Below are 27,295 nucleotides of genomic sequence, written 5' to 3' on the forward strand. Positions count from 1 at the left end.
GGTTGGAGTCATGGAGGAAAGGCCAAGGACACTCTCAAAGACATGAGGCTGAAAGAAAGTCAGGGGGCCCATGTCCTGCCTCAAAGACCCCAATGACAGAGTCGAGTGTCAGCTTTCAATGTGACTGTGGTGTGTTTCTTTAGCTAGTTCCTCTATTATAATTTTTTTAGGGCCTTCCACAAGTTTAATTCAGAAAGGTTTTTTTGGACAGAGCTGTGAGATACGATCTATGCAAGCAAGCAATATGGATCCTCAGAGGAGAAACTGCTATGAGCTACCCTTTGAAAGAGGTATTGTAGAGTCACTCTTGGAAGTGTCACTAACTCCTGAGGCAACAAGGAACAGCAGAGCATATGAGAGCTTTGTCACTAGGAGAGGCCGTGGCTGCAGGGAACAGCATGGAGCATCAGACTAAAGAGACTCTGGTCCTTACCAGATGGGAGTAATTCAGTCTGGGCATCACAAACTCTGAAGTAAATCAAATAATGAACTAGTCTGAGAGCAAAGACCAGAGTTATAGATTTTCTGAAGATGCCTAATCTCAGTGAGAACTAGGCAGCCCCGAGTGGCTCTGTCATCGGGTGGGTAGCATAGGTACTCTTTGTCTTATTTGCAGAGCAAAGAATAAAGGAAGAGGCAGAGAACACAAAAGGATTCTGTAGCAATGATATACAACTAGAACCTAGGAATGGTGGAATCCGAGATTTTGTGGGTCACTGGGAATTTCCCAGGGAGCACTACAGTCAAATGGAGTACTGTTGAGTTGAGGGAAACGAATTTTTACTAAATGGTAGTGACCAGGAAGAGTTAGAAGTTTCCCATTTTGCCAAAATTCCCATTTTGCCATTTTCCTTTGGTAATAGTATAAACCAAGGTTAAAGCAGAATATTTGTCTCCACCTTCTCTTTTGTGATTTGAATACTGATGTCATTACTTCCCACTTTCCAGTTTTGTGATTTTCTCCAGTCCCCACTTGGACTAGTCAGCCAAAGAATATTTGGCTAGCAGACAACAGGAAAATGCCACGCATAGCAACTGAAGATGTATGTGTTATGGAAAAACATCCTGGTCCTGTAAAATTAACATCCTAGCACGTATCCAATAATAACTTCTCATTTTTAACTATAGCTCATTTTCAAGTAATCTCTATGTTCTAGAAACAACACCTGTTCATCTTTCCATAGATCAGTTGGAAGCTCAGGGATGAGAAGGTAGGAGAAATTCCCCAAGCCAACTACTATGTAATATTAATGGTAATATCTCACTATGTGAGACATTTATTAGTGTATTTGCCTCTTAGGCTTCTCGGAAAATGGTGCAGATTGAGCCACTCAGTGGACAGAGTGGCTGCTTTTCAGGATCATTGCTTGCTCACATCTTCTTCCTCTCTCAATACCCTGCTAAGAGTCACTAGAGGGGCCAGGTGAGACTTTAAGTAGAACATTTGCACAAGGTGGAAATTTCTCAGCTGTCAAGCCTGAGGTGAGGAGGACTAGAGAAGGAAGAATAGAGCCTACGCCAGCAAGCTGGGGGCTGTCATCATGTTCTGAGCTCCATGAACTTTTAGTGTGCTGTGAGTAGTTTGCGAGAATGGGCAGGGATGGGCTGGGCAAGGAGAGTTGTAGGGGCTGGGGGGCAAGTCTGAGCAGCAGCCTGGAATTGTGAACCTGGCCTAACAGGCGGGGCTGTGGTTCCCAAGCCACTATCTGAAGCCCTTTGATGAAGGGATTGCCTGTATGGACATGAAAGGAAAGGTGATGCTTCTACTTCTCCTAAAGGAAGGAGTGCTGAGATGGAAGGTGGAGGCAGATGGTGAGGACCCAGATTTGAGGAGAAAATTATCGTAAATCAGCTAAGGTCAGCTAGGCAGGGAGAAGGCAGGTAAGAAAGATGTTAACACCAGCAAGCACCAGGAACTTAGTCTAAGAGAACTCAAGGCTCCCTTGAGAGGTCAGGATCTGGGCAAGAGGTGTGACTAGCGTAACCAGCCCCATTGCTATCTGTCTCTCTTCTCTCAAATCCATCTTACACTGCAGTTAGATTTTTCTTCCAAAAGCAAAACTTGCTTTCTATCACCCCTTTGCTTGAAAAGCTGTGCATGTTTGTTTAAAGGACCAAGTTCCAACTCCCCAGCCAGGTGATGAAGAGCTTCAACAATCTGGCCTTAAACAACCTTATAATCAATCGCTCACCTTCCCAATCCTACCGTTGCTGACAGAGTGGTCTTTTTTATTGTCCAAACATAATTTGCTTTCCTTCTGTCTTAAAACCTGGGATGAGAGGGTCGAGTCTTTCCTCCCACCTGTCCTAGTGTCCTGTCACAGAACACCTGGATGGTGGACCATGCTGCCAGTTAAAGCAGTCATTTCTCTGTTCACATCTTATTTGGTATCACAGCATTCAACAGTCTCCTTCTTGAAACATTGTTCTCTCCTGTTCTCTTAATTATTCTCTAACTGCACTTACTCCTTCTAAATCCTTGCTGGTTTTTCCTCTTCTAGCAGACTGGTAAATGCTGAAGTACGCCAGGAATTTGTTCAAGCCCGGTTCTTTTTTCTATCTACATTTTACCCTGGGTGATCTCATCTGTGGTAGATTACATTTTTGATCCTAATTTCACTCGCCTCGCCCAACGCCTCCATCCAGGGTCTCATCATGGGCAGAGCGGACATCTCCTCCCCTCAACTTGGGACTTGGCACATAACTTGCTTTGAATAATGATCTATTGGCAGAAGTAAAGGTGTGCCAAGAGCCCAGGACTTTTTGAAAAAATTGAGATATAATTGACATATAACATTGTGTAAATTTAAGGTAAGTTTATGTATTGATTTGATACATTTATATGGTGTAATATGATTAACACCATAGCTTTAGTGAACACCTCTATCATGTCACATAATTATTTCTTTTTTGTGGTGAGAACATTTAAGATCTAGCCTCTTAGCAATTTTGAAGCATATAATACAGTATTGTTGACTCTCATCACCGGCATTAGAGCTCCAGAACTTATTCATCTTCTGGTTGCAAGTTTGTACCCATTAACAACATTTCCCCAGTTCCCCCACCCGCCCCCCAGCCCCTGGTAACCACCATTCTACTCTCTGTTTTTACAAATTTGCCTTTTTTAGATTCCACATATAAGTGAGATCACACAATATTTGTGTTTCTCCGTCTGGCTTATCTCATCAAGCATAATGTTCTCAAGGTCCATCCCGGTTGTTGCAAATGGCAGGATTTCCTTCTTTCTCATAGCTGAATAATATTCCATCGTGTGTGTATGTATATGTATACCACATCTTCTTTATCTATTCATCTGCTGATGGACACTTGGGTTGCTTCCATGTCTTGGCTGCTGTGAATAATGAACATGGGAGTGCAGCTATCTTTTCCATATCCTGTTTTCATTTCCTAGGACTTCCTCATGGCCTTGCATGTTTCCTCTTGTCCTCTTGAGGCTCTGCCATTGCCTGGCTGGCCTGCTGGTCCCAGGAGGATGAGAGACATATATGTAGAGCCACCCACCTGAGCCACAGACCTGCAGATAGAAGCAGAGATGCCTAGATTGAACTCCAGATAATCTGCAGATGTGAGCAAAAATAAGTTATTGTTGTTTTATGCCACTGAATGTTGGGAATGGTTATGTGGCAATAGCAAACCAACATATCGTCTGTTTACCTGTGACTCCCAAATATAAACCTTTAGCCTTTGACCTCCCTTCTTTTGTGCGCCAGACTTGTATATCCAGCTGACTACTTGCATCTCCACTCAATGTGTATTAGGCATCTCAAACTAAAAAAATCTAAGATGAAACTCTTTATTTTCATCCCTAAATCTGCCTTTTCCCATCTCAGTAAATGATACCATTATTCTTCTAGTTGTTCAAGCCAAGAAACTAGGAGTCGTTCTTGATTCTCCTCTCCTTCACCTTCCACATTTAAGCCATTAGTAAGCCCTCTGGGGTTTCCTACCTAGTATTGCATATAAATAGAGCCACTTTTCTCTATCTTCATCCACACACCATCTCTTGTTTGGAAAACTTCAGTAATCTTAATTGGTCTCTCTGCTTTCACTTTTGTCTTTTCTTCCATCCATTCCTCACATATCAGCCAGAGGGAGCTTCTAAAAGAGTAAATCGGACCCTGCCACTTTCTTCCATTGCTGCTCATCATTATCTAGAATAAAATCCAAACGCCTGCAAGGTTCTCATGTTGTGGCCCCTGCCTGCCTCTTCAGCCCTCATTTTATATCACTTTCTGGCCTCACTGGTCTTGCTGTTTGCGCTTCGAACACTCCCAATTTGGTCTGACCTGGGGGACACATACCGACTATTTCTTTTAGTAAGAAAGCTTTCTTCCGTCAATTTATATGGCTGTTGCCTCCTCACCCTGTAGTGATCAGCCTAAATATTATCTGCCTAGAGAGGCCTTCCGTGATCGCTTTATTTTAGGTAGCCACTGGCCCCACCATCATCTTGGCTAGGTGGCGCATATACCGTGTTGTGCCGCTGTATCTCCCCTCGGTGGAGGCACTGCTGTCCCCCGCTACTCTGAGTGCTGTTGGCAGACAGTCTTCGGCTGTCCGCCCCTTTAAGGATTGCTTCAGCTGCAGAGAGCAAGACCACACCCCTTCCTAGAGTGACCCTCATCCAGTGGAGTATCTAAGGGTCGGCCACCTCAGCCCAGCTCGGAACAACTCTGAAGAGTCGTTGCACACCAGTGTTCCTCATGGGGTGGGCTGAGGCTGTCGTTGGCCTGCTTTCTCGTGCTGCTGCTCCCTCTGCCCCCTTCCGCTTCCTTTCCCATCCACAGATGTTGAGCCCAAGGACTCTCCTTAGTAAACATTTGGCATGCTAAACTCCGCCTCAGTGTCAGTTTCTGTACACCAGGGAAGCGTTATTTCCTTCCTAGTGTTTTAAACTATTTGAAATTATTTTACTGATTTGTTTATAGGTTTATGGCTTGTTTCTTCTACTAGAATGTAAGTTGCATGCACGTAGGGGCCTGTCTGACTTCTTCACTGTTGTGTCCCCATGTCCTGAAGGCTGATATATCATCCTCATCATAAGAGCAAACACCTAGTATTTATTATATGCCAGGTGCTCTTCTAAATATTTTACCCGTATTAATTCACTCCATCCTCACAAAACCCTGTGAGATAGGTACTATTATGTCCCCCATTGTACAGATTGGGAAACTAAAATACAGAAAGATTAGTTGGCTAGCCCAGGGTCACACAGCTGGTAAGTGACAGAACTAGTATTTGAATCCAGGCAATCAGGGTCTAGATTCTGGGTATTTAACTACTCCATTATGCTGGTTTTTGCAGCAGCTGCTCAATAAATGTCGAATGATTGAATAAATAGTGAAAAGGGAGTGGTTGGATATGCTTTTCTCATTTGGAGATATCACCTATTTGTTCACTGACAAATATTTTCTGAGCACCTACTATACATGCCAGGTATTATGGTATGCACAAGGATACGATGTGAACACAACAGATGTGATCCCTGCCCTCAGAAACCTTATACACTCTAACGGAAGAGAATAGACTAACAAAATGTGAACATGAGTCAATATATTATTATGAATTGTTACTTTCCCTCCTTCTAAGGTGGTGGTCTGGAAGTAGAACTGCTATGATTGCCATCTAAGATGTTTGGTCTCCTTTTCAGGCAGTCAGAGTACCACCCATACCTGTTCTATACAGTATACTCTTAGGGAATGGGGCTGTGATGACAGCATCGCCTACACTCAGCAATGTCTTCTTTTTAAAGATTGTAGAGTAGTCATCATTTCTCAGCCTTAGTAGGGAGGAGAGAATGGAGATGCTGAATCTCTTGTTGATGATGGTGCCTAGCTGTAGGAAGTTATCCAGGAAGGTAGGGAGTCTCAGGACTCAATTCCCGAGTCCCTCTGGCAAATGGTGGAGAGGACCACAAGGAGGAGAGAGATTCAGGAAGAGCCAGAGCAGTTGGCTGCCTCTGCAGACTGGGAAAGCTTGTGTTAAGAAGAAATGCTGTAGCATGATGACCAACATCTCTGGGGCTCAGATCTGGGTTTGTACTCTCACTCTGTCACTTACAACCTGTAACACAATGGCCTAGTTGCTTACTGAGCTTCCTTTTCCTCACGTGTCAATGGGAATAATAACAGCATCTGCCTCAGAGGTTAGCATCAAGCTGTTGTGAAGATAATGCATACGAAGCAGATCTCAGTGACAACAATATTTGGATTTCAGGGGACTCTGGGAATCGGAGTCATCACAGTCATTGTAAATCACAATGTAGAGTCTTTCACCTCTGCGCAGTGAAATCCAAAAGCTGAGAAGTTGCTGATAGACCCAATTCAAATCACCTCCTCAGTAATGCCTCCCCCATCTCTCATTCAGGGCTTCCCTAGCACGACTAATTTGTAGTTCATTAATAGCGCTTCTCCCAGTGTGACGTACTGTTGCTTGTTTGTAGAATCTCCCCGATTGGACATCTATCTGCTAGTGTTTGAATTGTGTTGGTCTTCTCCCGCTTCCCTCTCTCAATTATTGAAATGAGGGCACACGCAGGCTACATCGAAGGAAATACGTACTGAATCTGTGGCACACTGAAGAAATGGTTTCTCTTTGCAGAGTGTGATAATTACCCCTGCCATGTGATCATTTGGACACCTGGTAACAGTAGCCTAAATTTGTACTGTTGAAGCTACTCAGGGACACTTCTTAATGATGGGAGAATTTTTTCTTTGCCTTAAGAAAAATTGGAGCAACTTCTGTTACTTTTCTGTTTATTCTTCTCCTTTCCTTTATAGAGGAAGAAATAGGCAAAGTATTAGGAGGTAAGCAGGAAAAGAGTCTTCCTAAATAGAATCACAGGTGAGAGTGAAATTTGTAGGGGAAATTCAAACGAGGGTGACTTGGAGGAGGCAGTTGTGCCTAGAAAAGGACTTAGGAACACTTGGCTTTTGGGACCTTGAAAGGAATGAAGACTTCTTATAACAGCTGTAAGTAGTCATAGATGTGGATTTCTAAAGCTTAAGGAATAAAATATTCTGCAAAAATCTCCAGATCACAAACCATTGTCTCAGTGCTCTGAAATAGCAATGCTTTATGTTGAAAATCTTCAGACTTCTGAAATGTCATTGCCCAAAGCCTGAGAATAATTTACCAAATCCCAGATTAACCTCCTTATAGAATCAGCTTGTGGTTCGTGATGAAAAAGGCAGGCAGAGAATTTGTAGCGTTAATTACTAGGCCTTCGTCCACTAAATGGACAAAGCACACAAGGATGGTGTTGGAGCTTTGACATGAGTGGAGGAACTTGAATTCTTTCGCAGCTGGAATGTGCTGGAACTTCCCAATGACTTGAAAGAATGCCTAGAATTTCTTTTTCTATTATGGTCACTGTTATTTCTCATAGGCGCAAGTGAATGTTTTGAGCTAGAGATGAGCCCCAAGCAGGCTTGTGGGGAGCAAAGTTGGCCAGGGAACCATGGCTTGGGCACACGGGGATCCCTGTGTTTCTCACACACGAGTGTCAGACAAAGCTGTTGTAAATCTTTAAAGCCAACAGGAAAATTAATGAGCAGTGCACAGAGCAGGACCTCGTCATCTCCATAATGGGAGATGGGAGGAAGAATTCTGCTGCTTCCCGCCGGGCATTTAGTGTAACTCAAAAAATGCCTGCTTTGTGGTCATTAGCCAATTACAACAGCTTGCCTTTTTGAGGAATTTAGTCATTTATGGCTTTCATTTCATCTTGGGGAAAACAGTGTTCAATATAACCAAGACGATGGGTTCTATTGCGTTAAATTTCCCATTTAGAGATGGAAAAAGAATGTTTCTCTTAAATCATTTAGGGCATTGAGTGCTTGATAAAGAAGCCCTACAATGTGGATAAAGAGGAGGGGTTATTGCAGCTATCTTCTGAAGCTCCTCCCCCACTAGAATGTAAGCTCTATGAGAGTAGCGGTTTTGTTCTGTTCACTGCTATATCCCCAGGGCCCAGAACACTGACCCCTGTATAGGAGGGTCATAAGAAATACCGGTTAATGGATGAAGATCTACAATCCAACAAACATTGCTGAGACAGGAACTCAGAGGCTTAAAGCAGCATTATGCAGTTGAACAAGCATAGGATTTGGAATAAGACAGACCCTTCTTTTGAATTCTAGCTACCGGCCCTGGGCAAGTTCCTTTACTCCTCTTAATCTCACGTTTCTCATCTGTAGAATGAGATAATAAAACCTACTTCAAAAGGTTGTTCTGAGCGTTAATTGAGATAATGATTGTGATGGTGTTTGGCACTCTGAAAATGCTGGTCCTGCTCATCCCTTCTGTAAATCATGCTGCTTCAGTAAGGAATTTACCTACTCCATGGGAGAGTGAGAAAGGGCAAGCATCTATTTATTGCCATAAAAATAGATTATAAAGAACTCTTCATGTTGTAGGGTATTGTTGTGTTTTTACACGTGTTATTTTATATTCTGCTTAAAAAAGGAAAACACGTTTCATAAAGATATTAATTGGAGTCCTGAAAAATCAACGATGGCCCATATGAGGCATTAAACACGACTTCTCAAATAGCTTTTACCTAATCTTAGTAGGATAACAGTTAGGGACAAGGGAAAACTTGGAAGGTCTTTTCCTAACTTAGTCTTCTTTCTTGAGGCGTTTGGTGAAACCTGTAAAATTTTGGAGGATGCTAATTAAGTGTACTTACGAATACTGCATTTAAAACAATGTATTCACCGTGTTTTTGCTTCAAACTGCTTAGTATGACGTTTATCAAAGGCAGAGAACACGCTGATAAAAATATCCAGTTGTGTGTTCTCAATTGTTATAAAAAGCTCTCTAGGCTGGTGAAGGTCACTGCTGGGCAAGTCTCCATGCAAAAAGGTTGGAGCACACACGTGTGTGTCACGTGAGTGTTTCTGAGGTTAAGGAATTCCATTAGCTATGATGCAAGTTGTGTACATTTCCTTGATTTTTCTCCCCATACCTATCAAGGAAAATGTTATCCTGGATTTTATTTCTCATTTACAGGAATGCGAAAGAAAAATGTGAAGTCTGTGTGGATTATTATTATATTTGTGGCTGGATCCTCATTTCCGAGAGAGGGTAATGGAGGCGGTCCCCCATACTTTCCTTTCCCAATGTCACTGCTTTTTCACGTTTCTCTTTACTTTTTAAGCCTCTCAGTGGGGTATAATTGAGTGTGTGAACAGGACTGGCATTGCCTAGAGGGAAATTAGGAGGCTGCCTCAGCAGCCTGATTTATGAGGCATTGAAAGGCACAGCTGACCAAAAATATCTCCTCCACTGGCCTACCATCAGTGCCTGAAGTTCCCATGATAAGAATCACCCATTAAAAGTTTTTTGCCGACACGCATGGTTTACTTGGGCAAATACAGCATTGTGTTAGGGAGAGAGAGAGAGAGAAGTGGGAAAATGAGGAAGTATCTCATTAGAATGATTTATTTTATCTTATCAATCTATCAGTCTCTTGGTCAAGAGTAACATCTTGATGAGTATACCATTTAAGGCTTGAGGGAAAGTTGGGAGTTTAGAGTTTTGCATAGCATCTTCATGTGGACTCCGAGAGAAATGAGGCCAACGAGCACCCGGGAGGAGATTGCCCAAAGTGGAGCGAAGAGCTGAGATATCAAAGACAAATTTAGATATTTCACAATTCTGTTTAAGACCAGGTTAGGAAGTAGAGCATATAATAGCTGGAGGGATATCCTTTCAATTCCCCTTCTCTACCATTTTAGTTCCTGGATAACCCTAACAGTAATAAACGTTCAGTAATTCATGAAATAACATTCGTGATGAAGGCCAAGTAGATTTATGACCAGAGGGAGATACATTTGCAGAAACAGAAGTAATGAATAATTCTATGACTTTATTGAGACTATTCTGTAAGAGGTAAAGCAGTGTTTCTCAAAATCTTGTGTATAGACCACCTGTATGAGTCACCACTGGTGCTTGTTAAAATGTCCATCCCTGGTCCCCACCAGACCTTTTGAAAGATGTTCTGAGGTAGGGGCCAGGGACTCTGCATTTTAACAGCCATGTCTGCTGATTTTTATGCACACTATTTGAGAATCATTGGTTAGAGGCTTCAGCAGATCATAGAATCAAAAAATATGGGTCCTAAAGGTAAGTAAATCAAGGTTCAAATCTTAGCGTTGCCACTTAGGTGTTTTGTGACCTTGGACAAGTCTCTTAACCCTCTCGCTCTCAGTTTGCACCTAATAACAGTGCCAACTTCACAAGGTTATTATGTGAGATCTGAGGAGGGAAGTCTTGTAAAGTTTAGCACAGCACCTGGCACATAGTAAGGGTAAAAGTGATAACCATTATTATGATGAGTACGCATATTGAAAAATACTCTTAGGCAATGCTTACTGATATTAAGTGTTTTGTTAACTATGTACTTTGTAAAAAGATAAATTTAAAATTCTGTTTCAATACATGGCAAAGCCAATTGGTTTCCTAATTACCATTACCTAAAGTTTCTCTGTTGCTCTATCTTTATCTTTTCTGGCTCCTCATACACAGCTAGCAGCAAGAGAGTCGGGTGGAAAAATCTTGTAATAAATATTCAGAAATATCTTGCATAAATCATGGTATCTAGCAGTGGAAGAATTGGGTGACTGAGTATGGTCCACTTTGGAATATTTTGCATAATCTTACTAGAACAAACCACCTGGTTTCTTTTCCAGCTGTTGCTTTCCTTTATTCTCTTATATCTTTATCCCTTACTTCCTGCCTTTTGCTCTCTCTTCTTGGTTAACAAAGTGCCTACATTTTCTATTTTTTCCTATTTCTTTGCGTCTCCCTGGTGTGATTCCTTTTCATTTGTCTTGCAAGCAGAATTGCTCTATACAGCAAAAGCTAGAGCTGAGAGAATTGGAATGCTGTAGAATTTCATTCAGGGCCATTATTGATAAATGCAAAAGTGGATCTTACGCCTAAATAGAGCTCAGAAAACCAGACCAAGAGGAAGAGAGCAAAGGTAAAAAATGGACTCTTACTATTTCATCTTAGTATAAATTGTGGTAAGTAGTGTTACTCTAATGGCAATGTAACAATGAGAAAGCCAGTAGAAAATTATGTAATTGCAGAGCGGAATAATAGAATACCTTATAATTTGGAGAAGGAGAACGGGGAGAAATACTGATCTTCAGTGCTCTTCCCTCAACTACTATCTCAAAGAAAAAGCCAAGGAGGAAAATGGTGCAGTTGCCATCACCTCACATGGAGTCCTTTCTCAATGCCAGAATCCCCTTTTAGTGGTTGAAATAGGAACTCTGCAAATTGGAATGCTTGGGTTCAAATCCAGTCTCCACAATTAACAGCTGAGTGTCCTTGGAGAATTCGGTCTCGCTGTGTCTCAGTTTCCTCATCTGGGAAATGGAGATAATAATGACGCACACTTCAGGGGTGCTTAGGAGGGTCAAACGAGATTCATCCACGTAAAGTACTTAGAAAAGTGCCTATCTTGTAGTAAACTCTTAACTATTGATTGCTATTGATATTATTATCTTTCTTAATTTTCATTCACCAAGTTTGAAGTCCTTGATGGTGTCCTGGCTGAGAAGGAGGTGTCCAGAGAGTTTTTGGGCAAATCGTTGATGAAAATTTGCTGATAGTGATTATTTTCCTTTCTGGGAAGCACGCTTCCCTGCCTGACTGTTGTTCCCCTTTATTTGGATAGGTGAGCTATGATTTGATCATTCCTAATAAATCTTGGATATTCTTCAATTTATAAATTAATTCATTACTAATAATCACACTTTGGAACATGGTCACCCACCTGTGACTCCATATTAAGAAACCAAAGATGTATTAAGACTCTCTTTGTATAGAACATGCATCTCACATTTTGAAAATATCTATTTGTCCGAGTACAGACTTCTTTCTTTCTCATGACTAACATTCTGCTTTGTTGTTGTTGTTGTTATTCAGCATATATGAGCTGACTGATAATAAATCCGGGAATTTGTCATTTAAAAAGCTGCAGGCCTCAAACACAGTCAGTAATGCTCAAAAAGTAGAGAAGTGATTAACTCCCTTTGGTAAAAGTGTAGAAAAGCAGGGACAAGGGCATCATTTTTCAGAAGGTAATCTCAGACCAACCGTTCTCTGAGAGACTTAAGAAAACATCAGTCATGTAAGACACAGCCCTTTGCTTCTATTCCTTTTTATCATACCAATCTCCCTTGTAAAATTCACGTTGTTCATAAATATTTTCCTTCTAAACTGTGGGAAATAAGTCTTGAGTAACTTTGGCTCTTTGATAAAGTTAAGTTAGGGGACTGCTTATCATTGAAACAATGAACACAAAAGCAATTCAGTCTGGGACCTCTGACAAAACTCAGCAGCGGAGGCTGTGCTCAGGCTCCTTGTTCTCAGGCGTTCAGGGGAGTGGCAAAGGGGCAGCCAGCACAAGGAATTTTCAAGGTTCTTTTTCCCACCCTTCAGAGTTGATAAGTCTCTAGTCATTCAGAAAAGGATTTGTTTTGCAAGAACTCAAAGCGTCCCAAAGAACTATGTTTACCCATAATAGGCCTTGCTTTCTGTTTAATATAGCCAGATGGACACTGCTTTTTGGACTCGTGGTCACTTCCCCACAGATTTGACCTCATTTAGCGGACACTATTAAAAGATCATCCTGTTATTGAGAATTTCCATTGCATCAAATACTAAATATTAGTAACATTCCTCTATGGAGAAAGTGATGTAATAAGAAGGCATAGACTGGGTTGGCCTCAGAAATAATACAGATGCATATGTGGAGATTATGCAACTAATCAGCTGACTCATAAAGCCCAGAGGTATAAGGAGCAAAGCTCTGGGGGCAGAGACTTTCCCACCAGCTCTTGAAGGAAGTGTTCAGGTTCATATGAAGCCATAGATGGAAGTTTTATTTGACCTGTTGCCTTGGTACCGAGATGTTATTTTGAAAGATGCCAAGAAGGAGAAAGTGTATATAGAAGTGTGGCAGAATGATGGAATGATGCAATGGGAATGGGGTCACGAGGCAGCTAGCTCCCACTCCATGTTGTTGTTTACTTTTTACTTTTACAAACGGGGAACACAGGGTTTCTTTCACGTCTTTCCTTTTTTTTTTTCACTTTGGAATCCAAACGATGCTCATAAGAAATTAAAACTGCAGTGGAAGGGCTGCAAGTGTTTTGAGAATCAAGACGTTAAGAAATGATGATAACAATGACCTATTTTTTGGAAGGTTGCCAAGAAAAGGTTTTGAAAGAGCAGTTAAGGAAGAAGATTCTGGTCAAAGAGGACTGGGAAGACACATAAGGGTCCCACGATTTGGTAACCTAGCTAAAATTAAACTTTTAGTTATGTTTTTGCTTGAACATACTTTAAAGTCAATTGGTTAAATGTTCATTATTTTAAAAAATAGGTTACAAAAGTAGTATATGCTCAATGAAAGAAAGTCAAGCAATACAGATATATGCAGAATTAAAGGGAAGATCTCGCTCCTTCTTTCCCCTACAGGGGCAAATACTACTGTACTCTAGCTTTCAGACCTTTTAAAACACTGTACATATTATAAATGTGTTTTGGGGTTGGGGGCTAATAATATATATATTGTTTTGCATTTTTTTTTTCATTTACTAATATGTTATGGACATCTGTCTACTTTTTTAAAAAGCAGACATTATTTGTATCCTTCTTTTTAAAAGGTAATAGTAATATTAAATAAAGTAAAATTGGAAAGAAGGCAACTTGGCAATTCTGAAACTTAAGAAAATCCTGTATTTGATGTATTTCAGATGTTTTTCTTGGTATAACATACTTACCCACATATCTTATAAGTTGCTTGTAAATGATACCCTACTAGATAGTGTTCCACCTACCAGGATAAGATAGGAGTAGGTAAGAAGCTGAGAGACATGCTACAGGTGATAAAAGCAGATTTCCTAAGAGTATGTAGTATAATTCCAGTTCTATAAAAGGTAAGTATATGCATGGAAAACAGTCTAAGCAGCATAGACACTAAAACGTTAACAGCTGTTATCATAGGACGGCTGGAATATAGGTATTTTTTCCCATTACACTTTTCTGTATTTTCAACAATGAACATTTATTACTTTCTAAATTAGTTGAAAAGTAAATGTAATCTAAAAAATGCAATGCACCTGATGAAAAAAGTTCATGTCCAAAAGCTACAGAAACAAAACCCGTCTGAATTAGCTTCTACCCCATCCCCAAACCCCAGAGTAACAGAGTGGAAATAGCAGGCCCTTGTTTGATTTTCTTAATTTGAGGAATTAGATTTGAGTTCCCTCATTAAGAGAAGGTAACCTTTAGCATCATTGAAAGAGTTGATCAGGAAATGAGACAAAAATCAGGAGGTCGCATTCCTTTATTACATATATGAAATATAAAAAAATTAACAGAGCAATATATATATATCTTTCGCAAGTCCACAGGACCTCAGGAAAAAAATGTGTTCTGTATGTGAAGTCAATCTTATGGCACGGTGGTTCCTGTTTTGTATATTCAAGTACAGAAGAACCTGTGTTTATAGTGGTTATGCATGGGTAAAGAAGATGAATAATACCAAAAACCTGTAATTTGGTGAACTATCAAATATATTGTGTAAAAAAATGAGTAAATATAATGACCATATACTGTTAATAAAGACAAGGAGGAAACTGTTTCAATATTCAGGTTTAAATACTAAACACAAAAATAAAACAAATTCTGTGTCTACAATAATTTTTGAAGTGTACACAAGTGCATTGCAAATAAGTGAGCTTTTTAAAATTTAAAGTCCATTTCCTCTTTATCAAAGCATATTTCTACACTTATGATTTCTTTCTCTTATTTTAAAGTCTCTTCTTGTTTAGATTTTTTTAAAAAGTTTCATCTTGGCCAGTATCTCTGGAATCTAACCTCTAGCCTGAAGCTGAGACTTCATGCAAACATATTCTCCTTTAAGGTTGCATCTTCACATAGCTTCTCCAAGCGTTCAGAGTTAAATAGTAGGACTTCCTTTATGCGGTCACTTTTGTCCACACGTAGTGGCAGTGCTTCTGTTTCAGTAGGTTTTCTTACACACCTTTTCTTTTCTTTCTGTCAACTGCAGTCTCCAAACTTTCACAACACAAGTGGTGGGCAGTAAAGTGCTTTATACAAGGAAATACTATTTACATGTGGAAAGGGTCCATTTAACACCCAACAGACCAAAGTTCGCGCACATCACGCAAGAGAAGGCTCTTTTTAAGAAATACCTTTTCTGATAGTAGGGTTGGGGGTTCCTTAAAAATCTCATTAATTACTTTAAGTAGCACAAATGTAAGTAACATATCTGAAGCTGAGGGAATCCTTGTTAGATGTATTGCCCTTAATGGATTACTGCTAAATATTATACTGCTATTAAAATATTCTTAATAGTTATGAATTTCAGAATCAGTCCCATAGAAAACAGGTATCAGCTTCGGATTTTTCATTCCTCTTTATGAAACAGATTGTATTTAAACATGGGCCCAAAACAGATAGGCTAGACAAGGCCCATGCATTGGAACATTTCTATACATTTTGGCACTTAAAAAGAATTCCAGTTTCATTTTTGAGGTCTCTTTTCCATTCAGTTTGTGTTTTGTACACAGAGAAGTGCCATTATGTGCTATCCACCTTTATCGATACTTGCATTCTCTTTTTAAAATATCCATGACTTTTCTTCCAAGAGAAGGTTTCCAGTGCTGGACAAAACTTTTCATATTCACGACTAGTTTGCCTGTTCTTACATCCTCATGTCCTGCTACCAGGTACTCCAAACCTAAAAGAGAACAAAATTAGGGGCTGTATAGTATCATAATTCATGGAAGGCTGCAGCAGTTTCACGTATTCGTGGCTGAGACAGGGAGTCGCTGGCAATAAGAGCTGACATTCAACATGCATTTACTATGTGCTGAGTGCTTGACGTGTATTAGCTCTTTTACTCTTGAAAGTAACCCTATGCAGTAGGGGTTATTTTTCTTCTTCTTTTCCACATGAGGACACTGAGGCCCAGAAAGATTAAGAGACTTGCTCGGTGTCTCCCAGGAAGGAGCAGTGCTGACTTCCGCTCAGGTCTGCCTGTCTGTAGAACTTTTACTTGGCACAACGCCACCCTTCACGGGAAAGAAGCGAGGCTTCTGCGGGCGCTTAGCATGAGGCTATAAGTCAGTATTTCTTGGAGATTCACTATGTATGGTAGCGTATGTTAAGAAGGTTTTATAAAAGTGAAACAACCAGTTGGGAAAACACCTTGAAAGAGAGCCTTCGATTATACAAAATAACACATATTTCTATGTAAAGTCAAAGCGTTTTTGGAATATAGGATGCTTGTTTGTCATACACTAAAAAAATAATGATGAAGGGCTGGCCCAGTGGCATAGCGATTAAATTTGCTCGCTCTGCTTCAGTGGCCTGGGGTTCACTGGTTTGGATCCTGGGCATGGACCTAGCATTGCTTATCAAGCCATGCTGTGGCAGGCGAGCCACATATAAAATAGAGGAAGATGAGCACGGATGTTAGCTCAGGCCAATCTTCCTCAGCAAAAAGAGGAGGATTGGCAGTAGACGTTAGCTCAGGGCCAATCTTCCCAAAAATAAATAAGTAAATAAATAAATGAATAAATAATGGTGAGAACTGACCAGAACCTGGGGCTGACTTTGTAATTCAAAATTCTTTTCAGGTTTCAAATAAAAAATTTTGGCTAACAAACAATGAAAGGACAGTCTGATTATCTATACATTAATAAAAAGAAATATGATAATCTCCCTCAGGAGATGCTTGTAGTAATATCAATTATTGGTATTTTGAAACAATTTTCTTTAATATTATAGGATAGAGCAAATAAGAAATTACATTTATAAAAGAAAAGTTTCCAGGGGCTGGCCTTGTGGCCAAGTGGTTAAGTTGGTGCACTCCGCTTTGGTGGCCCAGGGTTTCGTCAGTTTGGATCCTGGGCATGGACCTAGTACCACTCATCAAGCCATGCTGAGGCAGCATCCCACACAGCAGAATTACACAGACCTATGACTAGTATATACAATTATGTACGGGGGTGCTTTGGGGAGAAGAAGAACAAAAAAAATATTGGCAACAGATGTTAGGGCCAATCTTTAAAAAAAAAAAAGTTTCCAATATAAGGTGAAGAGACATATACTTTAAAACTCAAATTAAGGGAAAACACTAGATGTTAGGATTCAATTGAAAATGTTAATTTAAACTCATAGCTTAATACACATATTCTTATTCATTCACTGAAATGACCTAGAAAAAATGTCATCCCAGTAGTAATGAACACCTATAACAAACATCCTGTGGTCTCTAAAGCAGGTGTCACTAAAAACAAAACAAAACAAGGTTTCTTGGAGAATGGCTTATTTTGGGTCCAGGGCAGGAAGATACAAGGCAGGCATAGGACATCTTATTGTGCTAAAAAGCAAGAAAGCTTCCACAAATTAATGGGGATCCTTTTAGAAGGACACAGGAGCTAGCAAGAAGGGGTTTTAACTTGTCAAAGTTGTGATAATTTGAGCACCAAGAAGCATAATTGTGCGTATTGAAACACACTGAGTCAACAAAAATCCATAATTCCAAAATGACAAATAATTCTCGTAATTCTGAAAGAAAAATCAAGAGAAAAATTAATTCGTCATCTTTTGAGGCAGCTATTAAAACCATTCCTCACTTGGAAAATTCGAAACCGAAGAGAAAGAACTTAGCGTTTATCCTGCCTTGACAATAGGAACGGCATTTCATGGTAACCTAAGAGCCTGGCTTGGGAGAGAAAGTCCCCTTACAGAAGAATGTCAGCTAAGAAGTGAAGAGAATTAAGATGGAATTAAAAAAAATCACTTTTCAAACTCTAATGAAATTATTGATTCAGGAAGGGATTACCAATTGGTGACAAAATCATTAAATGAACGGGTAATGGGAAACTGGATGTTCGTACAGTGACCGACACCACACTCATTATTTTCTAGTCTCAAATGGGAAGACAAAGCTGCCCAACGGAGAGATCAGATCATCATCGCTCTAACCCAAAGGTCAAATTTAGCAACACTGAGGGTGAGTCATCTGGGTACCACGTGTCTTCCGATGTGATTCAACACGAGGTACCCAGCAATATCTATAATGAAGCCTAACCAAACTGTGTACCTTGAACCAATCCAGTTTTTTCTTTAGAGATGGCAGGAAATATAGAAAGTACAGGGACAAGCTAAATGACACCACGAGGAACCGATTAGATAAATATAGAAAGTAGGATCGTCTATTGGCCACCTGGCCTGGATTCCTCAACAGTAATAATTACTCCAGTAACAATAAAAAAGGAGCTGTGCTCGAATAAAACAGACTTGAGGGACTTGAAAACTAGACACACTGTGTGATCCTGGATTGAATACTGGCAAGGACAAACCAGCTCTAAGAGACATTTTGGGATCAGTTGGGAAATTGGAATATGGTCTGAGTGTTAAACTATATGAAAATAAACTAAAATTGAAGGTAAAGATCATTAACTGAATAAAGTGGGCTGCAGAATGAAGCATGTACTATGATTTCATTTTGGTTAAAAAAATACAATATATCCATGCACAGAGAAAGATCTGGAAGGATTTGCACTAAGATGGTAACAAAGATGATCTCTGAGGGGTAGAAATGTGAAATTTAAAATTTTCTCCTAAATTTCTAAAGTGTACATGTATTGCTTCTATAGCAATAAAACGGTTATTTAAAATGTTGTTAAAAGGAATCAATCCTAAACTTAAAAATAGCTATGACGATGTTTTAAAAAAAGAGAGAAATAAAAGGAAAATAATGGCATAGAGAGGTTTCAAACACTAGAGGGCACAAATATAAGATGGATTATGAGCTATTTAAATTCTTTAAAGGGTCTCCTTAGCTGCTGCATGAAAAAGAATCCCAATAGTTAATTAACAGACTAGTTAAAAGACAATGGTTGTAAGATTGTTTGTATTATTTCTAAAATAAAAACCTCATTTAAAAAATACAATAGGGGCTGGCCTGGTGGTGCACTGGTCAAGTTCACGTGTTCTGCTTCGGCAGCCCAGGGTTCACTGGTTCGGATCCCACGTGTGGACATGGCACCACTTGGCAAGCCATGCTGTGGCAGGCGTCCCACATAGAAAGTAGAGGAAGATGGGCACAGATGTGAGCTCAAGGCCAGTCTTCCTCAGCAAAAAGAGGGAGATTGGCAGCAGATGTTAGTTCAGGGCTAATCTTCCTCAAAAAATAAATAAATAAATAAAAAATAAAATATCCCATAAAAAATACAATAAATGATTTTTAGGAAACTTCAGTGTTAAGTCTAGTATTTTAAATGAATTTACTTTGAAATTATAAATAGAACAAATACTATAAGAGTTTGGCATTGATTTAAAACATAAATATAACTTCAACTAACAAAAATGATACTGAATAAATCCATAAATTATGGAACAGCATCATGCCAAAAATTAGCGTGGAAAAGTGTTATCTGTTGCATCCCTTATTAGCATTTACATTTTATTTTCCTATCTCTATGATTTTGACATCTACTTTGCTCCATGTTTGAGGGCACAAGTTTATTTAAAAAAATTTTTTTTTGAGGAAGATTAGCCCTGAGCTAACATCTGCTGCTAATCCTCCTCTTTTTACTGAGGAAGACTGGCTCTGAGGAAACATCTGTGCCCATCTTCCTCTACTTTCTATATGGGATGCCTACCACAGCATGGTGTGTCAAGCGGTGCCATGTCTGCACCCGGGATCCAAACTGGCAAACCCCGGGCTGCTGAAGTGGAATGTGTGAACTTAACCGCTGCGCCACCAGGCTGGCCCCTATTTTTAAATTTTTTAATTATTTATTAATTTGGTGAGGAAGATTGGCTCTGAGCTAACATCCTTTGCCAATCTTCCTCTTTTTTCTTTCTCTCCCCAAAGCCCCAGTACATAGTTGTATATCCTAGTTGTAAGTCATTCTAGTTCTTCTATGTGGGATGCCGCCACAGCATGGCTCGATAAGCTGTGTGTAGATCTGCGCCCAAGATCTGAACCAGCAAACCCTGGGCTGCTGAAGTGGAGTGTGTGAACTTAACCACTCAGCAACAGGGCCAGCCCCACAAAGTTTATTTTGCATCCATAGAAAAAGAAATATAGTTCTTTTTTTTTTTTTTGCTGAGGAAGATTCACTCTGAGCTAACATCTATTGCCAACCTTCCACTTTTTGCTTGAGGAGGATTCACCCTAAGCTAACATCTGTGTCAGGCTTCCTCTCTTTTGTATGTGGGTCACCACCACAGCATGGCTGCTGACAAGTTGTGTAGGTCTGCACCTAGGAACTGAACCCCGGTCACCAAAGCAGAGTCTGCCAAACTTAACCACTAGGTCATGGGGCTGGTCTCTATAATTCTTTAGTGCTAGTCTTGATATTCTAAAATACATGATTGATAAATGAATAAAAGTATGTATGAATGTTGGAATGAAATTGCAAGGATGCCAATTCGATTGCTCCCTTTCAAAAGTAGCAAAGGAAACAAGTTGGTGTGTAAGGTTTCAGAATTTTCTTATCAGCTTTCTTTGGCCTCAGCTACTGAACTTGTAAAAATGGAAAAACAAAGTAAAATGAAACAGTGTCTGGTTTTGCTTTGGCAGGTTCCAATCTTTTCTTCAAAGCGAGTAAACATGTTTTCAAGAATTCTTTGAATAATTGTGCTTATGTTTTCAATTGTGATGAACTCAGTTGATTCTTTGACTCTGTTGGCAGAAACCTGATTAGGAAGTACAGTTCACTTCCTGGAGGGTAGCTCAGATGGTCAAAGCTTTCGTTTTTAATGTCTTACTAAAAAACTGAGCGGATTTATTTTTTTTTTATTCTTTTGCCAAGATAGTAGAAAGTGCTTATAGGAAGAGCCCCTACACACAGATCATTGGGAAATAGAACTTAAATTTAATGTCTCTTTGTTTCCTGTATTCAAAATTCAAGATTCTGATGACTTCATCTGTTCTTTGGAATACTATGTATTCATTATTTAAAATGTCTTTTTTTCTTTTTCTTTATTAAAATTTAAATTAATTAAGATAAAATACTGAAGGGGTATGTAAGGGTGTGAGAGATCAGCTAGCAGTAGAAATAAAGTCAAGAGTTTTATGTCACTATTTAGATTGTTTAGGTTGGGGGGATATGTTATTGATAGTTTTTATCTGTCTCTCTTTCTATCAGTTATCTGTTTGTTTCTCTTAAATTTATTAATCGAAGACCACAAACGACTTCTTATTAACATAACTGTGGTTCCCTGGATTTATATTTGGCAGGAATTAGATTCAGAACATAAATTATAGATCTGTTTCAACAATGCCATTAAGACACAGATGACAACTACATGAACAGGGGAATACAGAGGACTTAAAAAAAATTATTAGTTTGTTTTACTAGAACTTACCGTCTGGGCACTATGTTATTATTATTTGGATACTAATGGTAGGTACTGGAGATACCATGATCAGAAATCTAAATCCCATCCTCAAATTTTGTGAGAGAGATAGAGGAAAAGCAGCTTATGACAGTGTGAAGAGTGCAGCTGTAGAGTGTAGAGGTAAGAATCTCGTGCTTGCTTGTCTCTACCTCTGCCATTATGTTTTAAGGCGCAATTTCCCTCCATTCCAAGCTTCTCTTCAGATTCTACAGTGTTTTTGGTTAACTTCTGCTGTTTCTAATTTGAAAGCAGGATGATCATTTAATGAAAAACAAGATGATGAGAACTCGAGCGTTGTTTTCTTTCCAGGAGAAACAGATGCCTCTCATGCAATAGTAAAAATGAATTCAATATTATTTGCACAGATGGAATTTTGCATTTGAACTTCCTTTGGGAGCAAGGTCTACCCGGGGCACCGTAATAGGACCTAGCTTTCAGATCAAATGTTGGTGGCAGATAAATTCATGGAAGTGCTTTCTATCCTACTGGCAGCTGGAATCAATCTGAGACTTCTCTTTTAGAAGAACATTATAGAGATATTTTAGAGAATATTATATTGCTGGATTTTAAAATATTTTACTTTTATAGAGCACATGGAAGAGAAATAATTTTTTGATGTCAGTTCAAAGAATTCCATCTGGATTTTCCCCAGAATTCAGATGGTGAAAAGGAGAGATGCTATTGCTGAGTTTATTTAGGTCGTGGTTCAGAGAATGCGAGACAAGCAGCAAACCAGAGATAAAGGAGTTATTAAGCTAGAAAAGTCTAATGCTCACCAGGATTGAGGATCGGACAAGTGCAGCCTCTGTTAGTCCAAGACTGTGGATATAATGTTCGCTTTCCTCGTAAAATTTTCAACTTGGTAGATTTTAAGACTTTTTTAATCTTCACATTGACTTCAGCATGAGATCCTTTATCATGAGCTGATAAAATCTTTATTTTCAGCACTGTGACAACACAATTCCAAAAGTTAAAATGCACAGAATTTCATATCAGCTTTTAAAGTTTGAGCAACAACTTAAATAATGTGTATCAGAGTACAATGGAAAAGGGAATTAATGATGATGAGAATGTGAAAATTTGCTTTAAAAATCATTAGGCTCATTGATTTTTCCACTGGCTTCATCTCATTTATCTATATTCACTATACTCTTCTTTCATAGACGTTTTCAACTGCTACTCCTTCCCGTATCACTAAGCTAAGAGAATATCAGCATTTGCCTACTGCAAATATAATCTTAAACACATTCAGCTATCAAATCTAAATAGAAAGAAGATGTATAGGAAGTGAATTGTTATCCTGGTTTTTATTTAGATTGCGAGTATGTTATACTCTTCTGGCTGACTGTGTATAATGTTACAACAAAGAGCATAATGTTACTGCCAGAATATATTTCACATATTCTAAAGAGATCAAATAATATTATTGATTACTTAATCTTCTTCCCCTGGTGTAAAATGCAAGCTGACTGGGGTTAGGGAGGCTGTCTTTCTACATGATGGCAGAACTCCAGTATTCCATATGACTTGTAAGTCTACTATGCTCTTCCATCTATGAAATGGGTGTAGGTGGGGATTAAGTAGTGGAATAAGTTGTGGTGGGCAAGAAAGTAGACCTAAGGAACATTGGATGCAATGTTCTATATTATTAGGAAAGTTCTTCCTGGCTCATCTATATCTTGATGGAAAATTGTGTGTTATGAGAGAATCCTAAGCTGGCTGATCCCCTATCCTGAGAATATGTCAGGCAGCCATCTTTATAGTATTGCCAAATTTTAGACTTCTAAGGGGTCTTAATAGCTCATCTAGTCTTGTTTTATGCATGAGGAAGCAAGTCTTAAGAAATTGAATGAACTGCTCAAGTTTGCATGACTGGTTGGTTAGAGGTAGAGTTTTGACTAGAATCCCAATGAGATAATTGCATGAAGCATACATAGCATAGTGCCTCATATGTGACCAATGCTCAATAAATGTTCACTATTATTTTTCCACAAGACTGTGAGTTCAAAGAGAGCAGGGATTTTGTCTATTCATCACTGCAGCTCAATAAATATTTGCTAAAGGAATAATCAAACGGACCAAGTTTTTTTCCATTAAGCCAGAGAAAAGGGAGGGGAAAACCTTTTTTCCCCCAAGTCTGTAGGTGTATTGAATGGAATGAGACGAAGGAATTTCATTACATTAAGAGCATTCAAGTTCCTTTAAGCAGAAAATAATACAGATGTACTAAAAGATGTCAATGCAGGTATTTGTAAATTCAGTCAGAGAGCTACCAAAATCTATGCGCTAATGAAAACCAGTTGATATTTCCACTGAACTGACTGACTTTGGACTAAACTGTCATGTTTTTGCTTTAGATAGTAAATACCATTCCTTCTAACTGACTTTTCTTTATTGGGCACTATAGATTTCAAAAGTTTTCTTCTATTATTTAGCCAAGTTGGCAGGTGAAAGGAGGGAAATATGCTTGTAATTTTAGATAAAATTTATGAGGTTTTTAACATTTATTTTTTTGTCTTTTATGAGATTAAATACAATGTTATCAAGAACCTGAACACTTGGGTTTCAGAAATCATGACTTCAAGTTTTCTCTTCATTGTAATGCATATTTCAGGCTGTATGAATTATGGAACAATAAAAAGCCTCAGACAATAGTCAAGAATATGTTTGCAAGATAAGGTGTCTAATATGTTTGATAGTAAACATTAAGTCCTTCACAATTTGAGGATACCGACATCCTTTACTAAGGGCAGTGGCATTCTCCTTTGTCGATATGCTGTATTTTCCCGGTATTTGAAAGGTAGAGTTGCACAGAGTACACTGAGATGGCAGATAAGAGACTCAGGCAGATAGCTAGTCTCAGTGCCTCCCAAATACATATCCTCTTCCTCCTCCCTACCATTTACTGAGCATCTGGTACGGGCAAGGGAATGTGCTTTGTGCTTTTCAAAAATCTCATTTCACTGGGAAAGTAGCATCGTCCCCATTTTACAGATGAGGAAATCTGGAAAGGTCGAGTTACCCACCCAATAAACCAGAAGGCAAACCCATGTAGGTCTGAGCCCAAACCTGAGCTCTTAATCACTGTGAAATACTGCTTTAAACTGATTTCTGCTTAGTATTACTACATGATAAACTGGCACAGGAAGCATTTAAGTGGCCAGAGACTTCCCTTTTATTTTTATTCACTTATTTTTAAAAATATTGATACATTATTTTTTAATTAAAAAAATTTTAATTGAAATATATTTGACATATACCATTGTGTAAATTTAAGGTGTTCAACATGTTAACTTGATACGTTTATATATTGTAATATGATTGCAGTTGTATCAATAATTCACGCCTCTATCATGTTATATAATTATCCTTTATTTGTGGTAGTTGATATAATTAAATTCTAGTTTCTTAGCAAGTTTGATGATTATAACACAATATTTTTGTCTATGTTCACTATACTGTGCATTAGATCTCTAGGTCCTATTTACGCCTGGTTGTAAGTTTGTGCCCTTAAATAACATCTATCTTATTCTCCCACCTCCCGTCCTCTAGTAACTACCATTTTACTCTCTGTTTTTATGAGTTTGACTTTTTTAGATTTCACATATAACTGATGTCATACAGTACTTGAGACTTCTCTTTTAGATTACTAAGACAAGAAGCATCCAGAAGAAAAGGTTATGTGTCATGTTTTTTTCTTTTTGTTGTTTGCCTCTTCTCCTTATAGTAGAACACCCTTGCCTTTGTTCTCCAAGCCTCCTACTCTCACCAGGTCATTCAACACCATCTCTATTAGGAAAATCTAGGTCAAGGCCAGAATACTGTGTCTGGTAGTATTATATAAGACTAGTGCTTTGATTTATTGAAATGTCATAGACTGTGCCTCCCATTTCCTAAGATACTCTTTGTGCTTAGTTTGAATAGATTCTCAGAAGCATTCAAGGACTTTAAACTCACCATATGAATATTTCATTCCACAGAATGCCTTGGAGTTTCCTAACACCTGTTCCTTACATTCACATTTACCTACAGAAAACAAATGAAAAATAGTGTCAGTTATTTAGAAACAAGAAAAAAAGAAACAGCAAGTAAATCCAGGTAGCATAACTCTTTAAAGCTTGAGTGAGTCATATAGCATAATCCATAAATGCTAAAAAATCATGAAAAGTCATTCAAAAGAAGTAGAATGACTTTCTGAATTGAATTAGTTATCATTCAATAAAGTACTGACCTCAGAGAAATGTAGAAACATAGAAACCATGATATAGTTTAATGTTTGTAATTGATGTTGTGCTAAATATGGTCTGGTATTAATACTGCCTGCTAATGGAAAAGAACAACTGAATGGATAATCTATAGAAAAGACACTTGGCTGTTTATAATTAATGCTCACCACAGCAAAAGTCAAATAAAATAATTGGGCAGTCCCTTGAAGGTAATGCTATCTAATTTAAAAGTATTTATTGAAGCACCTGTAATGTGCAGGACATAGTGCCATATACCATAGAGTATTTAAACATGAGCAAGATACAGTTCTTGCCTTAAGGCTTACAATTCAGTAAGGTAAATAAAGCAAGTGTATAAACAGTGATAAATATTCTAAGACAGGTACAATATGCTTGGGTAGGAGGGTCACATGTTTGGGAAGATGAGAAAATGGCTGAATAAGGATTTGAAATGGACTTTGAAGAATAACTAGGATAATTTCTCCCAACAGTTAAAATTATGTATTACAATAATTATGTGTGAGAGATTTGCCAGGCCCTGTGCCTACGTGTACATAGTCTATATATAGCATTCTCATATTTATGTATCTGTTTTCTTTCTAGACTGTGATCCTTGAGGACGGCGGTTACATCTTATTCATCTTCATATTCCTGGAGCCCAGAATGCATAGGATTTTCATTTTCACTTATTTAACAATTAGATATAATTTTGCCCCTTCCCCCACCCCTCCCCTCCTGCCCTCATGCATTGCATTTCATAGGCATTGAGTGGTAATAACAGCAAGTAACATTTACTGAGGAGCACTTACTATGTGCCAGGTACTATTTTAAGTACTTTACATTTATTTACTCAACTAAGATTCTAACAGGCAGAAATTGACAGGAATATAGAGATAAAAGAGTGAGTAAAGAAATGTGGAAGAGAAAGGACAAAGTGTGTTCACGGAAGAGTCAGTGGTTCTGTTTATCCCTAGCACAGACTGAGTTTTGAATAGTAGAAGGTATCATGGAAGACCTCAATTGATGTGGAATAAGGGCCTGAATTTAATTTATTAAAGGAAATTTTCAAGGCTATCAAATTAAGGAACTTACATGAATTAAAAAAATATATATATATGAAAATTTATCTGGCATTACCATATCAAAAGTATTGAAATGGAGGCAGGGACCAATTACAAGCTGGTAATGCTGATGACAACGATAACAGTGGCTAAACTGAGTGCCAATTATAAACCATAAACTATATAAGGAACTTTATCCATACGATCTCATTTAATATTTATAATAACCTTATGAGATAGGCATTACTAACAAATGTAAAAATGAAGGCTCAGAGAAGTGACTTAGCTTGTCCACGGCAGTGTAGCTAACAAGTAGAAAAGCCAGATTTTAAGCTTGAGTTGGGAGAATCTGAAGCCCCTGATCTTTCCACTATGCTGTCTCTCCAAGTTGGATGGAATGTAGGTCTGAACTAGAGAGGTGGCTATGGGTGCAGAAAGGAAAAACTACCAAGGGATGCTGCAGAGTTAGGGTCTACAAATCTTGTCAATGGATTGGAGGAGAGCAAGGAAAGAGGA

General features: G+C 38.7%; 1 protein-coding gene across 12 annotated transcripts in view; it reads right to left on the minus strand.

The window, feature by feature from the left end:
* Nucleotides 1-2,765: 2,765 nt before the first annotated feature.
* The window catches only part of NTN4 (netrin 4), a 170,207-nt gene continuing 145,677 nt past the window's right edge, over nt 2,766-27,295 (minus strand). For 10 of the 12 annotated variants that reach the window (XM_070254512.1, XM_023631829.2, XM_070254509.1 and 7 more), the window contains 3 exons: nt 25,450-25,518; nt 22,269-22,439; nt 14,372-15,808 (listed from right to left, as the gene is read on the minus strand). In XM_070254512.1, coding sequence (XP_070110613.1) covers nt 15,666-15,808; nt 22,269-22,439; nt 25,450-25,518 — 383 coding nt within the window. In that variant the 3' untranslated portion in view covers nt 14,372-15,665. Of the gene's footprint in view, nt 3,536-14,371; nt 15,809-22,268; nt 22,440-25,449; nt 25,519-27,295 lie in introns of those variants that run through there. The other 2 variants (XM_023631826.2, XM_070254507.1) reach the window with 2 other exon arrangements.

This window comes from Equus caballus, chromosome 28 (genome assembly GCF_041296265.1).
Source record: "Equus caballus isolate H_3958 breed thoroughbred chromosome 28, TB-T2T, whole genome shotgun sequence".
NCBI lineage: Eukaryota > Metazoa > Chordata > Mammalia > Perissodactyla > Equidae > Equus > Equus caballus.